Source organism: Hemicordylus capensis, chromosome 2 (assembly GCF_027244095.1).
Source record: "Hemicordylus capensis ecotype Gifberg chromosome 2, rHemCap1.1.pri, whole genome shotgun sequence".
NCBI lineage: Eukaryota > Metazoa > Chordata > Lepidosauria > Squamata > Cordylidae > Hemicordylus > Hemicordylus capensis.
In genome coordinates, this window is record NC_069658.1 from 261,625,133 (window position 1) to 261,640,803 (window position 15,671).

The following is a 15,671-nucleotide window of genomic DNA, read 5'->3' on the forward strand; positions in this document are numbered from 1 at the left end:
CCATGGTTGTTGAGGCATTATAGTGATTTTGGGAGCATTTTAGTGATTTTGAAGGGGTTCAGAGGTTCAATCTGCTAATTCATTTTGCTGACCCTTGCTGATTTCTGGTGACTCTTGGTGATTTAAAGTGCATTGGAATTATGGGGCAGGGAGGGTGGGAATTTCCAGAGGTTCAATCTGTTCATTCCTTTTGTTGACTCTTGGTGATATTAAGTTATTTATTTATTTATTTTATTTATAGACCGCCATTCCAAAATGGCTCGGGCAGTTTACAAAAGAATAAAAACAATTAAAACCAGTTAACAATTAAAATCAAAACTATAAAACCAGAATAAAATCAATTAAACATCCAAACAGCTAAAACCCCTGGAAAATCAGGGCAAACATTTAAAACAATTTAAAATAGTTTACAGCAGTTTAAAAACCCTGGAAGGCCAGGCCAAACAGATGGGTTTTAAGGGCTCTCCTTAAAGACAGTAATGAACTCAAATTACGGATTTCTGCCGGGAGTGCATTTCATAGCCCAGGAGCAGCGACAGAGAAGGCCCACCTCTGAGTCGTCACCAGACGAACTGGTGGTAACTGGAGATGGACCTCCTCAGATGACCTTAATGTGTGGTGGGGATCATGCAGAAGAAGGTGCTCTCTAAGATTTTTTTGTGATTTCTAGCTATTTTTGAGCACTTTTCCCTTTATTTTGAGGAATTTTTGCAATCATATTTCCCCTAACTCTGTTTCCCATTCATCCCTATGTCTTGCCAACCACGGACTTGCCAACCATGGGGTTTTGTGGGAGAGTAATCCTAGTAGTTGGCGAGGGATGACCCCACACATACAACCCCCCCCCGCAACACTTCACAGCCTCATTTCTTATACAGTATATTCAACACAGGCTGTCTCTCTTCATTGTTTGTTTGCCTGGCATTATGGCACCACCTAGTGTTGTTCTAATATTATTAACTCCTCTGGATTTCCTCAAGTACAGCATATGGCTGAAGACAAGTCTTAAAAACTATTGAGTTAAATGTGATATGATAGGGGCGTAACTAAATATTTTGCACATTCATTCATTGCACATTCATCTCCTTTGTCCCACTGTTGTCTCTAGTGAAACAGATGTTGCAGTTTTTTGAACACAAAAAAACTTGTAAAACTTGTGCACAGATACAATGGTGGGAGGAGTGTGCACTGCTCAGGCAATGAGGCTGCTGTTGTACCACCTCCATCAATTTGCAGGAGGGGATAGATTATCAGTCTTTAGTCTTTGTTACCAAGAGCATATTTATATTGGTGGCATTTGATGTAATGCCTTGCCCTTCCTGGTGCAATAAGCCTGTGTTGTTTGAACTGCACAGTATTTCTTGTGTCAGACCACAGATTAGATTATGCATATGAGCCCAGGAGAAAGCTACAGACTTGCATGCTTCCCTCCCCTTCACCCCCCGCATCTCTCTTCTCCTCCACACACCAGAAGAGGGTGTTGTAGGGAATTCTCTCTGGTAGGAGAAACCCTTATTCATTATAGGAGAGTGCACAGAGGCACAACACAGTGGAATTTGGTTAGGCATGAGTGTATGCTGAGAGTAAAGTAAATTGGAGCCAGTTCAAAGTTTCAAATCAATATAAGGAGTATTTATTAGAGAACTCCATTCTAGATAGGAAGGTGAAGAGATAGGATCTCTTATCTTTCTATCTAGCTAGATGCAGATGGATTCTGCATCTCTCCACACATGGTGCAGGGAGAGAGGAGCTTGCATGTTGCAAGGGAGAAGGAAGGGAAGAGGAAGTGGCAGGAAGGAAGGAAGTCCCTGAGATTAGCAATCTACATATCAAAGGGATAGTGTCAGAGTAGTAGAGAAGGAATGGCTTGTCATGTACAGATCATCATCTGGTGGGGTTTAGTTTGACTGCTCTGTCTGCCCTCTGCAGGGGTGGTGGGCCGATTAGGATGGTCCGCCCCCGGAGGCTTATGGATCCGCTTGGATTCAAGACGGCCCTTGGGGAGTTTCCAGTGTCCAGAGCTGGTGACCCTGTTGAGGCCCTGGTTGATCTCTGGATTGGAGAGACGGCCCGGGCTGTTGACACAGTTGCTCCTAAATGTCCTCTCCGGCTTGGTGGAGCCCGATCTGCTCCTTGGTTTTCCTCAGAACTTAGGGCGATGAAACAACTCGGACGATGTCTGGAATGACGCTGGAGGAAGAGTCATCACGAATCCGACCGAACACGGGCTAGAGCCCATTTTAGGGATTACTCCGTGGCGGTGGGGGTGGTGAAGAAATGTTTTTTCTCCGCCTCCATTGCATCTGCTCAGTGCAGACAATCAGAGCTGTTTCATGTGGTAAAAACATTGCTCTACACATCCCCCCAGGTAATGGGGGAGGAATCATCTACAGCTCATTGTGATCAGTTTGCTTGTCACTTTGCAGATAAAGTCACTCACATCCGTGCTGACCTGGACTCCAGATTGTTGGCAGTTCTGACAGACATGCCTCTGGTACCATCTGGTCTCATTGTGTTGGATTCTTTTCAGTTAGTGCGGCCTGAGGATGTGGACAAGATCCTGGGCAGTGTGCAGGCAATATCATGTGCTCTTGACCCTTGCCCTTCATGGCTAATAAAAGCTGTCAGGGAGGGTACAGGTAGATGGTTGGAGGTGACTATTAATGCTTCATTAAGGGAGGGCAGGATGCCACTGTGCCTCAAGGAGGTGGTGGTAAGACCATTATTAAAAAAGCTCTCCCTTGATCCCTCCAACCTGGACAATTATAGACTGGTCTCTAACCTGCCCTTTTTGGGCAAGGTGATAGAGCGTGTGGTGGCATCCCAGGTGCAGAGGGTCTTGGATGATACAGATTATCTGGACCCTTTTCAGTCTGGCTTCCGCCCTGGGTATGGAACTGAGACTGCCTTGGTCGGTCTAGTGGATGACCTACGACGGGAACTAGACAGGGGGAGTGCGTCCCTGTTGGTTCTACTGGACCTCCTGGCGGCGTTCGATACCACCGACCATGGTATCCTTCTGAGCCGTGTCTCGAGTATGGGAGTCGGAGGTACTGCGTTGCAGTGGTTCCGGTCCTTTCTTGAGGGGAGGGTCCAGAAGGTGGTGCTGGGGGACTACTGCTCGGCTCCATGGACTGAGTTGTCAGCAATATGCGGATGACACTCAGCTGTATCTCTCCTTGTCATCTGATGCTAGGGAGGTGGTGGATGTCCTGAATCGGGGGCTGGAGGCTGTGATGGGTTGGATGTGGGCTAATAAACTAAAATTGAATCTGGACAAGACAGAGGTACTGTTGGTCAGTAGGAGAGCCAACTGGGATGAGGAGATTTTACCGGTTCTGGATGGGGTTGCACTCCCCTTGAAGGAGCAAGTATGCAGCTTGGGGGTACTACTGGACCCGGCTCTGCTTTTGGAAGCTCAGGTGGAGGCGGTGGCCAGGGGTGCCTTTGCACAGCTTCGGCTAGTGCGCCAGCTGCGTCCCTTTCTCGAGATGGCAGATCTGGCCATGATTACCCATGCCTTTGTCACGTCACGGCTGGATTACTGTAACGCGCTCTACGTGGGGCTGCCCTTGAAGAATATCCAGAAACTGCAGCTAGTGCAAAAAGCAGCAGCTAGGGTTTTATCCAGAGGTGCCTGGTGGGAGCACATCGCACCCATTCTGAAAGAATTGCACTGGCTGCCATTTTGTTTCCGGGTCCAATTCAAGGTTCTGGTTTTGACCTTTAAAGCCCTTTATGGTTTGGGCCCGGGATACCTGAGGGACTGCCTGCTCCCAAGGGTTGCTGCCCGCTCGATGAGGTCATCTGAGGGGGCTCTGCTCCGGGTGCTGACAATGAGGGAGGCTTGGCTGTTGTGCACTCGGGACACGGCCTTCTCTGTTGCTGCCCCCAGACTTTGGAATGCTCTCCCAGTGGCCATTCACTCCTCGGACTCCATCACAGTTTTTAGAAAGCTTGTTAAATCTTGGCTTTTTATCCAGGCTTTTACATGATTGTTTTTATTGCTGCTTCTATGTGTTTTTACCTGTGTATAGTTTTTATGTTTGTATTTTATAGATTTTAAATTTGGTTTGTTTTTATATTTTTAGCTTAAATATTCTTATTGTCATTTTATTGTATGTTTTTTAATTTTTGTAAACCGCCTTGAGATTGTTTTTAATGAAAGGTGGTATATAAATTCAACAAACAAACAAACAAATAATGTCTTGACCCTCTAGCCCTCTGACTCGTTAGTCTGACCTCCTATGTCATTGAGACAAGAGACAGCGTATAGTCCTTCACTTCCAACAGTTGACACCTTGGATTTTAAGCTAACCACAGCTCTGTATGTTATCCAGTCGTGGAGAACTGTGGTTTGTTCACAAAAAGAAACCTGCACAGAGTCCCATGTGGAGCTCCTTCAAGCCACAACCACTTTCAGACACCTGCTACAGTCTTGCTCTATCAGCTGAGCGACTGAAGGGCACGTTGGATTTGTTGTTATCTGGTCCAAGCAGCATGATGGCACAACAGTGACCTAGACCTCTGGACTGTCATGACTGGGTATGGCCATGAGTTCTCAAGTTTCTGTTTCTGTGTACTTATTTATTGACATTTATATTCCGCTCTTCCTTCAAGAAGCCCAGAGCAGTGTGCATGGTTATGTTTATCTTCATAGGAACATAGGAAGCTGCCATATACTGAGTCAGGCCACTGGTCTATCTAGCTCAGTATTGTCTTCACAGACTGGCAGCGGCTTCTCCAAGGGTGCAGGCAGGAATCTCTCTCAGCCCTAGCTTGGAGAAGCTGCCAGGGAGGGAGCTTGGAACCTTCTCCTCTTCCCAGAGTAGCTCCATCCCCTGAGGGGAATATCTTGCAGTGCTCACACATCAAGTCTCCCATTCATATGCAACCAGGGCAGACCCTGCTTAGCTATGGGGACAAGTCATGCTTGCTACCAAAAGACCAAGTGTGGATGGGTTCAGGGGAAGAAAAATATTGTCCAAACTGGTTTCGTAATGTACATGCATACAGATCTGTACATGTGTATACTGCACACAGATTGTACGTGCATTGACGATAATGTGAATAGGGCTTTAATTCTAGAGCCCACAAGATATGAAGAAAATCAGCTCCTTGTGTCCTCCTGCTGGGCCATGAAAATACAAAACCTCCCAGTCTCCCTTTCATATGCAACCAGGGCGGACCCTGCTTAGTTAAGGGGACAAGTCATGCTTGCTACCACAAGACCAGCTCTCCTCTCCTCTCCAAAATATCTCTGGAGCAAAACTAGCCCACAGCACTGCCATGTCCTGCCTGCCTACAGAAATTGGAAGCTGGTGGGTGGGTCTGCCTTACAATCTTTCTGGACTATTTGTGAGCTGCTAATATTTAAACACAAAGGTTTGACACAGAAAGCTGCCCTAAGCTGCTGTTCACATTAACTGGAAGCAGCTCTCCAGGCTTTCAAAAAGGACTCTCAGAGCTATGGCCTGCCCAAGTCTTAAAATTAAGACGTGAATCTATTTTTTAAAAAACTCAATGGTTGTGCACTCCACTGTTGTGCAAACTCACCATCCAGCAGTAGCTGAATTTCAGTGTGAAAACATGTCTTCTTGTTTCTCATATCCCACAGCAGATCTACATAATGTAAAGGGTATCTTCTTCTGGAGAAATCTGCTGGCCTAGCAAGGGCTCCATACCCCAAGTCCCTGGTTCTTCTTCTTATTGCTATATTGCTCTGGTAGCCATAATTACAGGGACCTATGTTTCAGTGTTAGGCCACCAGCTGTGGCAAGGAAATTCACAACAGCAGGACAACAGAGCAACGAGAAGAAAACCTCAAGAAAACCCTGCTGGTTACACAAAAGAGGGATAAGAGTGGAAACATCTTACTTAGGATTATGGCTGTGTTTGGATTTTATTTTTAATAGTTTCTCATACATTTTAATAGCTGTAGCTGGCATAGCTGAGATGGAGCAGGAGATGAACGCATGGATTAAGGCCCACCCAGGTATCTGGGTCACAATGGTTGCTCAGCAGTGGTGTGTGCGGTAAGGGCTGCCCTAGGCTTTTGAGCACCTGAGGAGAAGTGGCAGTTGCAGGGAGAGGTGGAAGGAAGGAAGGTGGAGTAGTACTTGCTGCCCTACTGCACCCACCGCCTGAGGTAATGGTCTCACCTTGCGTGTTGGAAGAGCTGGCCCTGGGTGACTGATAAATGGATGCCTCACCTTTGGGCAAGGAATTAGAGAAGATGATGGCCATTTGGTTCTTTCCTCTTCTGTGAAGCTTCTCCAAGATCCAAGACAAGGCAGAGGAAGAAACGATAGCAGAGCAGACACCAAGTGCAATGCAGACATAGCTGCTAAGACTGTAAAATTATATAATTCATTGCTACTCCTCCCTCCAATGAGGTAGTATATATGGTTATAGGACAAGGAGATCAGCTGAAAAGTAGATTACAGTAACAAAGGGGCAATTACAGGAAGCTGAGAACTTCTTTCAGTCAAATATGAAAAGTGGTTTTCAGGCAGATCTTTATCAGTCTTTTGCAGGTCCTGTCTGGGAAATGACTCTTCACAATTCTGTGCTGAGGATTCACCTGCTGCTTCTCTTTCTGTGATGGAGCAGGAGTAAGACTGTAACATTATATATTTCATTGCTACCCTTCCCTTCAAGGAGGTAGTGTACATGGTTATAAGTAAGTATACAAAAAGATAGGTAGATTACAGTAACACAGGGGCAATTTCAGGAAGCTGAGAACATCTTTCAGTCCAGCACTATTTATTTATTTATTTTACATATTTTATACTGCCCAAAACTTATGTCTCTGGACGGTTTACATAGGTTTTCCACTATCCATGGATTCCATACTCTTGGTTTTAAGCTGGAAGGGTTAAGGGCCAATGAAGAAATAATTGTGGTTTTCAGGCAGCTCTTTATTGGTCTGCCGAAGATACTGTCTGGGAAATGACTCTTTACAATTCTGTGCTGAGGATTCTCCTCCTGCTTCTCCTTCCAGCTTCCCAAAAGATGTTTGGGAATGTCTCTACTGGTGTCTGAAGAACACAAAGCATTTGGTGTTAGCGTAGCTCATACACAAGTGGGACACAGCCTAGTTTTGCTGAAACTGAGCATTATCGAAACCTTTCCCAGAATCCACCCACTTGTAGTGCCCTCATCTTCTGAGCAGAGGTGGGCAGCAGTAAGAGGTCTTTTCCACACATGGTGCTTTGCCCTGGACTTCCCTCCTCTGCCCATTTGCCAGATCCCCTCCTTGATGATTTTAAGTAATAAACTGAACACACTGCTTTCCATTTAGGTTTCAGTGCTGCCGCTCAAACTAATCTGTTAACCATTTAATCTGTTCGAATTTTTGCGGCGTTTGATACTTAAGTTTTTATATGGAATAGTATGCAACTTTAGAAGTGTTGCAGACCAGTATTCTAATTAGCAGCTAAACTTAGACAAGACTTTGGATAATAATATGGCAGATTGCAAGGACAATAAGCCGAATATCTACCTTCTAGGAATCCCCCTTCCCTTCTTTGTGTGGTATGGAACCGTTGTGGTTAGTTATTGCTTTTATTATTACTTTCCTCAAGTTAAATTATGATTGTATGCAGTGTATCCATTTTAAAATGAATAAACGAACATATAAATTATTAAGTATAATTCATATTATATATGTTTTATGTGAAGTCATGAAGGCTTATTTCTTACAAGAAATATTCAGGAACATAAAGGTGAATGTTTTCCACTTGTATTGCTTTCCTGTACACACACACACACACACACACACACACACACACACACTCATTCACCCACCCTCAACCCTACCTGCTGTTTGTTCTCAAGTAGTCACTTCGAGGGCAAACAGTAGCTTTGGGGGAGGGAATTTTTGGTGGGAAAAACAATGTGAGAGGAAAGAGTTAACTTCCTCTTCCCTATGCACTGTAGTCCTGATCTAGGGAACTCCCCACCCCATGGCTGCTTTCTGTGGTAAAAGAAGTGCGGGTGGTATTAAGTTAAGCTGTTAATAATGCATTTTCGTAATGTATGGTTTAGTCTATTTTAATAAAAATAAAATACCAATAAGTAATAAAAGGTCTTTTCATAGGAATTAAAAACAAATCAGGGGAGAGTTTTTCCCCTTTGAGTATACTCCTGCTATCTCAGATTATGCACTGCCCCACCTTACATAAAGGGACCTGAGAGAGGTATTCATTTTTCTATAAGTTAGATAGTTAAAGTGAAAGTTCCTTGTGTTTGCCTCCTTTGTCTAGAATAAAAAAGAAATAAAGGTAGGTGTATGCGTCTGCACTGAAGATGGGCAGTGAGTGCCCTGCCCAGCCTTCAAAGAAAGAAAATAAAAGGCAAAATGTAAACAAAATGAAGGTTTCTAATGATTATTTTTCTGATAATGGAAGGTTGAGATGTTAGGTTATTTGGGTTACATGAGTGCAAATAAGTTCATTTCTGAGAAAATGGAATGTGGGGGAGGGCACTGAACTGGAAATTTGATGTCATGTTTTAAAATCTGACAATGGATGGAAACTACTGTGGGCTTCCCAAAAACTACAGGATAATAAGGAGGTCTAAATTAAAAGGGAGGGAGGGAAAACACATGAAAGCAAAAAAGATTCAACCACAGTTAAGTATTTTAATGCCTCATTGATGTCCATGAGAAGGTTAAGCAAAGCTTAATTCCTCCCTTCTGAAGAAATGGAACGTAATTATTTTTTATTTTGGTCGGATTGTGCCCATAACTTTATATGGCTCTTCATGGCCCAATCAGGCTGTTTGCTCCCAATTCCCATAATCCCTTTCTCCATCCATACTTACCTCTGAATAACACCTCTCACTTGATTCACAGTTCTTGCTTCCTTCTACCTTCCATGCTGGAACGGGCAGAGCCGACCTGGGTTTTCTCTGTTGCAAAAGAGAGGCAATGAAAACAAACTTGCTACTGAGTAGAGCAAAACAGCCAGAAACAAGATGTGGTAACCAAAATCAAGGACTAGTTGCTAGACAGCATTACCAACTGAACAGCATTACCAACTGAAGTTAGCCATGGTTAAATATTACAAACCCTGGAGGGAGGGAGGAAAACAAAAACACAACACAAAACAAAACACCCCATGAGTCCCTCATTTTCGAGAGATGTCTTTTGTGCCACATCCTCACAGAAACTGATCTCCTTCAGATCCTATACTGAAGACTATCTTCAAGGCACTGATCTTCATCCTTTACTGTCAGGTGGTTAAGATTCGAATCTAACCATAGCATGCCTATGTGGAACTCCCTCCCAGGAGAGATTCGATCAGCTCCCTTACTAGTAGCATTTCATTAGTGTCCGAAAAGTTCTCTACAACTAACATTTTAATTTGTTGTGCTGTTCAGTGTTGTGACTGATTGTTTTCTTGTTGCTGCTTTCATGGGTGACCCTTTCATGAGGCAGAGTGAGGCAGTTGCTGCAGGTGGTGTCAGATTATTGGGGCACCAGAAGGGAGGCCAGATGCCCCCTGCCATCATCGCCATCGGAGCAGTGCTCTGGACTGAACTGGCCCTTGTGAACTTTGCAAGGAGCGCCTCTCCTCACACTCCTTGCAGTTTGAAAGAAAGAGGGGGAGGAGGAGAGGAGAGGAGGCTGCAGGCAACATTCCCTCCTCCCCTTTCACCATGCCATGCCACTTTCAAATGTTACAAAAGTTGGTGATGAAAGGGGATTGGCCCCCACCAGGGGTGAGGGGCAGGGCAGTATTTGGTGCCTTGCCTCAGGTGCTGTGAAACCCTGCCCCCCCCTCACCCCCCCAGCTGTTTTTAATTTTTTACTGCTTGGGATATATTGTGTTTTAATTGTGCTTCATTGATCATGAGCTGCCTTGGACACCTCCACTGGAGAGGAAAATTGGAGTAGAAATGTTTTTTAAAAATAAGTACAATATGGGAAATGTCTACCTGAGGGAATGGCTTTAGGCTTTGTCCTCCCCACTTTCAGACCTTTAACTCACTTGGCTTTGAGTCCTCTGACAAAAGTGTCTTCCAGAGACTGCACATTCGAGCAGGTGACGGTTTCTTCACTTGGGGCGGCTCTGTGCTGATACGGAAGTAGTTCTGTTCTGTGGTATTGTACAGGGGCCATTTTGTTTTGCTGTCAAAGGAAGCAGTGGGATCGCTGTGCAGGAAGCAAAGAAACAATCATGATCCAGGGTGTCAGACATTGTGTGAGGCACACAATACTATCACCCGTTTTGTTTTAATCTGAGGTAGATAGGAACAGAAACCCAAGGCTGTTGTACATGGAAAAGGCAGCCATACACAGTTACCTTTTCACACAAACAACATTATAACCGTGAGTAGCAAGTTCCAGCGGGTGAGTGACAGTGCTGGGGCAGGACGTCCTATTTGCTTTTGGCTCTGTAGCTGTGAGCTCACTTCAGGAACTAACGTCAAAGGTGGCCTACTGTCAAAAATATATTCCAGATGGGCATAACTATAATAGGGCAAGGGGAGACAGTTGTCTGGGGACTCACTGCATTGGAGGCCCCACAGAGGCCAGTCACATGACTGACTCCCCCAGCTTTGCACCCGCCTGGGCTTCCTTCAGTTGTATTCATCCTCTGAAATTGATGTGAGTGTTAAGACCTGGAGCTACCAGAACAGCATGTCTTTCTTTAGTACCATTAAATGACTTGCATCGTCCACAATTGACATCTAAAGAGCATTACTTACTGTCAACAATATATTCCAGAACTTGTGCCATGCCAGTGGTGCCGTTAACTAACATGGCTTCCATTTCTCTGACATACATAGGTGTAGATGAGGAAGTGAGGCTACTTAAAATTAAAAGAGCGGCCATGGATGGATACCATGGACTAACTTGCATCCATCTGTTTCCTGCAAGTAAAAACATTAATGGGAAGGGCCTGACTCTTGTGCATTTTAGGACCAGAGCTGGTGAATGTCAAAAACAGGGTGATAGAAGGGGGGAGGAAGCAGTTGCCTTACCCACTTCTGGCAAATTCTGCCCAGTACCGCATCACTCGGGGAATCAGTTCCAACTCCGCCTCTGTGTGATTTTCCTTGGTTCCCTTTATTAAGGTCAAAGTTCCAAAAATGTATGGGATTTCACATCCATGGCCTGACCCCATCCATTCAGGCCAAAGTGAACCAGCACTATGATGGGTGAAAGTATAAACGTACACAGGGCTCCTGGCCTCTGTCATTACCGTGGCAACTTCAGTCAAGGGGCACACGAAAAAGTAATCCCCACAGGCTTGGGACATGGCCGAACGGTACCGTGCTGGGCCCTCAGGTTCCACTTGGCTGTACCTCAGGGCTATGGTTTTGATGAAGTCATCCGTTGCATTGCTCACAGTCAACTTTAGCCCTTCCAACAGCTGCTCCCAGGTCAAAAGGTGGTGATTGGATGTGTGCAAGAAAAGACCTCCATATAAGACCAAGACTGACCCCTCATCGGACGTGGCACCAATCATGATAGGTTTCCTTTGAAAATGTCCAGATTCCAGAAGCTTCTGTGGTTCATCCAAGAGAAAGTCTCCATCTGTGGTTGGTATGAAGGGCAGATTCAGAATTATCCTGGGATCCACAACAGAGAACTGATGATTTGCAAACTCTTCCATTTCCTTTCCCTGCAGGCAACTCACTATGGCTCTGTCCTCATGTTCAGCACAGCCCATCAGCCGAGCTAGAGTCCGGGCCCTCCTCTTGGCCTCCTCTGGGTTCACCCAAGCCCAGGGTGCATTGGCAGTTCCACTCTGCAGCACAGCACGGTCAAAGAGAGGCTGGCTCCCTGGTGAAAGGAGGTGGAAGCCGACGGATCCTCCTCCGGCACTCTCGCCAAAAATGGTCACCCGAGTAGGATCTCCTCCGAAGGCAGCTGCATTCTCCCTCACCCACCTCAAAGCCAACTGTTGGTCCAACAGGCCCATGTTTCCTGGGGCAGCTGGGGGCAATGAAAGGAAGCCTAGAGCTCCCAGGCGATAATTCATGGAGACTACAATGACATTTTCTGTGGCAGCAAAAAATGCACCATTATACATAACTAAAGAGGCTGTGCCAGTGAGGAACCCCCCTCCATATATCCAAACAAGGACAGCAGCTGGTGTGGTGGGATGGGGATGTGGCACCCAGACATTGAGGAAAAGACAGTCCTCTGAGCAGGGTGTGTTGGCGGTCCATTTCTCAGTTTCAGGATGGCCAGAAAGAACTATCTGGGGACAGGAATTGCCAAAATTGATGGCTTCTAAGGTATGGCTCCATGGCTGATGAGGAATCGGCTTCTGGAAGCGTAATTTCCCCACAGGTGGCTCTGCGTAGGGGATGCCCAGAAAGGCTGTGACGGTGCCAGAGCCTGCTGGGAGGTGTTTTCCACGGACAGGACCGCTGCTGGTAACCACTACTGTGTCATTTTCAGCACAAGAGCTGAATCCCAGTAGTGAAAGGAGGCACAAGAAAAAAGGCAGGAGACCAACCATGGCAGGAGCTGAAAGGGAAACATCCTAGAAGAAGTTGCAGGATATAAAGAACAGGACATTTCTCCTTGCTGAACTGACCCTTGCTTTTGGGGGATAGTTAGCCCAAGAGTTAGAAGAAAAGAAATGCATACAAAGCCGTTTGAGAATAGACGAGGTGGGCCTCAGAAGCACTTTGTATGTCTTAACTTTCAGACCCTTCAGTTTTGCAGACTCCCAGGGTTCCCTTACCTTCCTTTATTGTATCTGACCCAGTTCAATTTCCGAGCAGCAGCAGCAGATCCGCAGCTATGTCAGACCTCTCCGAAAAGGATATATCCATCTAGTCCAGCATTCAGTTCCAGCAGTGGCCAGCTAGATATCTCTGAGCCTCACAAGCACAGCAACAGCCCTCTCCTGCTATTTGATTCCAGCATCTGGTATTCAGAGCTATACTGCCTCTGAACATGGTGGCTCAACTTAGTCATCATGCCTGATACCCATTGATGGACCCATCCTCCATGCATTTATGCAATTCCTTTTAAGAAGGATCTAAACCAGTCATCATCACCACATCTTAGCCCTATTCAGGCATTACGGTGTGTACAAGTGTACAGATGCCTGTACACTCATAAATGTTTGTGTGAATGACTGTAACTGTGTACCTGGATAAAGGCACACTTTTAAAAGTGTACCTGGATAAAGTCCCCTGTGTGAATAAGGCTCTTGTGGCAGTGAATTCAATGCTAAAATGTTCTGAGCATTGTGGGAATTAACATGGCATATTGCCCAGTTTGTTGATTAGTTTGGATTTTGAGAGACTTAGAAGATCCAGAAGATCCTTCTCTATTTCCCAATATTTTAATGGGTTATTTTGCAGGATCAGAGTAGACCGTTCAGGCTGAAACTTAACTAGAGCTGAAGCAACAGTAACAAGCAAATATTATAACTGCATAGAAAATGAATATATTAATTAGAGATTAACATCTCCATTAAAATGCTAGAGAATTCTTAGAGTCTTCTAAAGTCCAGCGGCCAGCTTGGCATTGTCCTGAACACTGAAGAAATGGGTTTTTAGGTTTGGTAGTGAGGAGTACAGTAAATGGGAAGGGGCTCCTTAAATGTTTAGGGAGCAGGGATCTGCACCCATGAGTGAATGTTTGCAAAGTTTAATGCTTCAGAGGTTGGAAAAGCTAAAATTCCCTTCTGCGTGCAACCATATGGGAGCCTTGTTCTATATTGCTTCTGGTCATCCTGCAGATCTGGCCAATGTTTAAAAAAGTGCCCTCAGGGTTGTTGGATACAGTGCGAAGTAGAATTTCCTTTATAGAAGGATGGCTACAATTGCAACTCCCCCGCCCCTTCCAGCCCCACCCACAACGTATAGCCGTTTCACTTAGCACAGAGGGGAGGGCAAGAAAGTGGGGAATCATAGTTAATGGAGCTGAGATTTAGCCTCTCAGTGAAGCTACTTGCCTGCCAGGGTCCGAAATGAATAAGGGCCCGTTTAGAGTCAGGATTAACCTAGCAGAGGGAGTGGGCCTAGTGCAGGAGTTTTCAAAGTTGGGTCCCCAGCTTCTGTTGGATTGCAGCTCCAAAGGCTGTTGTGGCTGGGGATGATGTGAGTTGTAGTCCCACAACAGCTGGGGACCCAACTTTGAGAACTGCTGGCTAGCAAATGAGAGCACAGATGGCTGAGATTTGATGTTCCCAACATTCCTCCCAGCCCTGCATCTTCTGATCTTGCCCATCATCTGAGGCAAGCGACTCTTCAAGACAGCCCAGACTCACCAATCTCTTTTTCCACGGAGGTCTTGCTGCTCTCAGTCTCAGCTCACTTGCCTGCTGCTTAGGAAGGGAGCAAGAAACTGGTTCTTTATCTCAAGAGCAAATGACTCAACAGGTTCTGTATAGCCAAAGGGAGGAGACACAGGTAATGCACCATCACCCTGATGTTGGTAAAGAACGTACAGTTGAGACAGACCTTTCTTGGGAAATTTAGCTGGACTGGGAAGTTGAGCAACAAAGGAAGGCTTGGCCACAGACAGACCTACAGGGCAGCCGTACAGCCAGCATTGCCAGTTGTGCAAGAATTCTCAAACACGTGCAAGACTAAAAGGCCTTTGTACCAGATAAAAAAGCACTTGCACGCTTGTATACCAATGTGCGACAATCCAAGGAGGTTCAGTGCACAGCACACAACAGATCCTGGGGTATCCAGCAAATCTCAAGCAAGAGTTAGTGTGGGGAAATAGTTATGGCATTAGCACCCATGTCAGCAGCAGCTTGTAGGGTTCCTACATATCTTATCCTTCGCAGTTTGGTCTGGGTAGATTGGAGCTTGCTTCTCTCCTCCAGCATGCACTACTGATGAGAAAACGGACTGGAAAAGGCTGAGAGTTTTGGATCGTTGGGGAGTGATTGGGGTGTGGAAGGTGAAAGAGCACTGCACCCCTTCAAACTAAGTTGGGTGTGAGAGACAGTAGATATATTTGGAATCACAGCAGCCAGGAGCTTTTCCAGACAGCAGGCTTTACTGTGGATTTACTGCGGGGCTTTATGGCAAGTTCGCAGTTGCCCCCCAAAACAGATGCAAAAAGATTTTTTTTTTTACCCCAAAGATAAATCAGGCTACACTCTAATGCACAATGAAAAGAGAAGGCTGTTCTTTGGGGCAATCTAAGAAGGTGGAATTGTGAAAAGTCTTTTCTCTCTGTTCATGAAGCCATGGCATTCAGGAATGGCATAAGGGGATTGAAGAATAGGGAAAATACAAAATCAATGGGTTTTTCCCCTTGTTTCCCCAGGGATAGTGTTGCAAATTGACCAGAAAAGAACAGCAAACATACACATCTTATTTGGATTTAGAAATATGTCACAATACTAAAAATGAATCCAAATGATATGATAGTGATATTTAATATAAACAGCAACACTATATACCATACATTTAAAAACTATCCGGACTAAATTGGATATTCCTCAAAAGTCAGTACGTCCAAATAACAAAATTGGATTCATAAAATATAATAGATGAGGTCTCGTGAGAATTTTCACTGTGTATCCACAGTTGGGAAAATTAAATCAAAGAATATATCCAATGATTTGTTTCTTAAATATGCTGTCAACCTGTGGGAGGAATGTGGATGAATATCCCCATATGATTGCAGTGCCGTATTCACTTGGAGGATAGGGTATCTAATCAGTCTTATG

The 15,671-nt window shown here is 45.2% G+C and overlaps 1 protein-coding gene across 3 annotated transcripts; it reads right to left on the reverse strand.

The window, feature by feature from the left end:
• Positions 1-6,748: 6,748 nt before the first annotated feature.
• Positions 6,749-13,131, reverse strand: LOC128341981 (cholinesterase-like). 3 transcript variants are annotated; one of them, XR_008314703.1, is made up of 4 exons: positions 10,993-13,131; positions 9,943-10,159; positions 8,827-8,913; positions 6,749-7,040 (listed from the first exon to the last, which is right to left on the reverse strand). XR_008314703.1 is itself a non-coding variant. In XM_053288711.1 (4 exons), exons 1-3 carry the CDS (start codon positions 12,480-12,482, stop codon positions 8,852-8,854), a joined length of 1,716 nt encoding a protein of 571 aa, XP_053144686.1. In that variant the 5' UTR covers positions 12,483-13,131; the 3' UTR covers positions 6,749-7,040; positions 8,827-8,851. The 3 variants fall into 3 exon arrangements, 2 of the variants coding, with proteins under 2 accessions (XP_053144686.1, XP_053144688.1); XM_053288711.1 differs by having other exon boundaries at positions 9,996-10,159; XM_053288713.1 differs by lacking the exons at positions 6,749-7,040; positions 8,827-8,913; positions 9,943-10,159 and adding an exon at positions 10,765-10,881.
• Between the last annotated feature and the right edge of the window lie 2,540 nt (positions 13,132-15,671).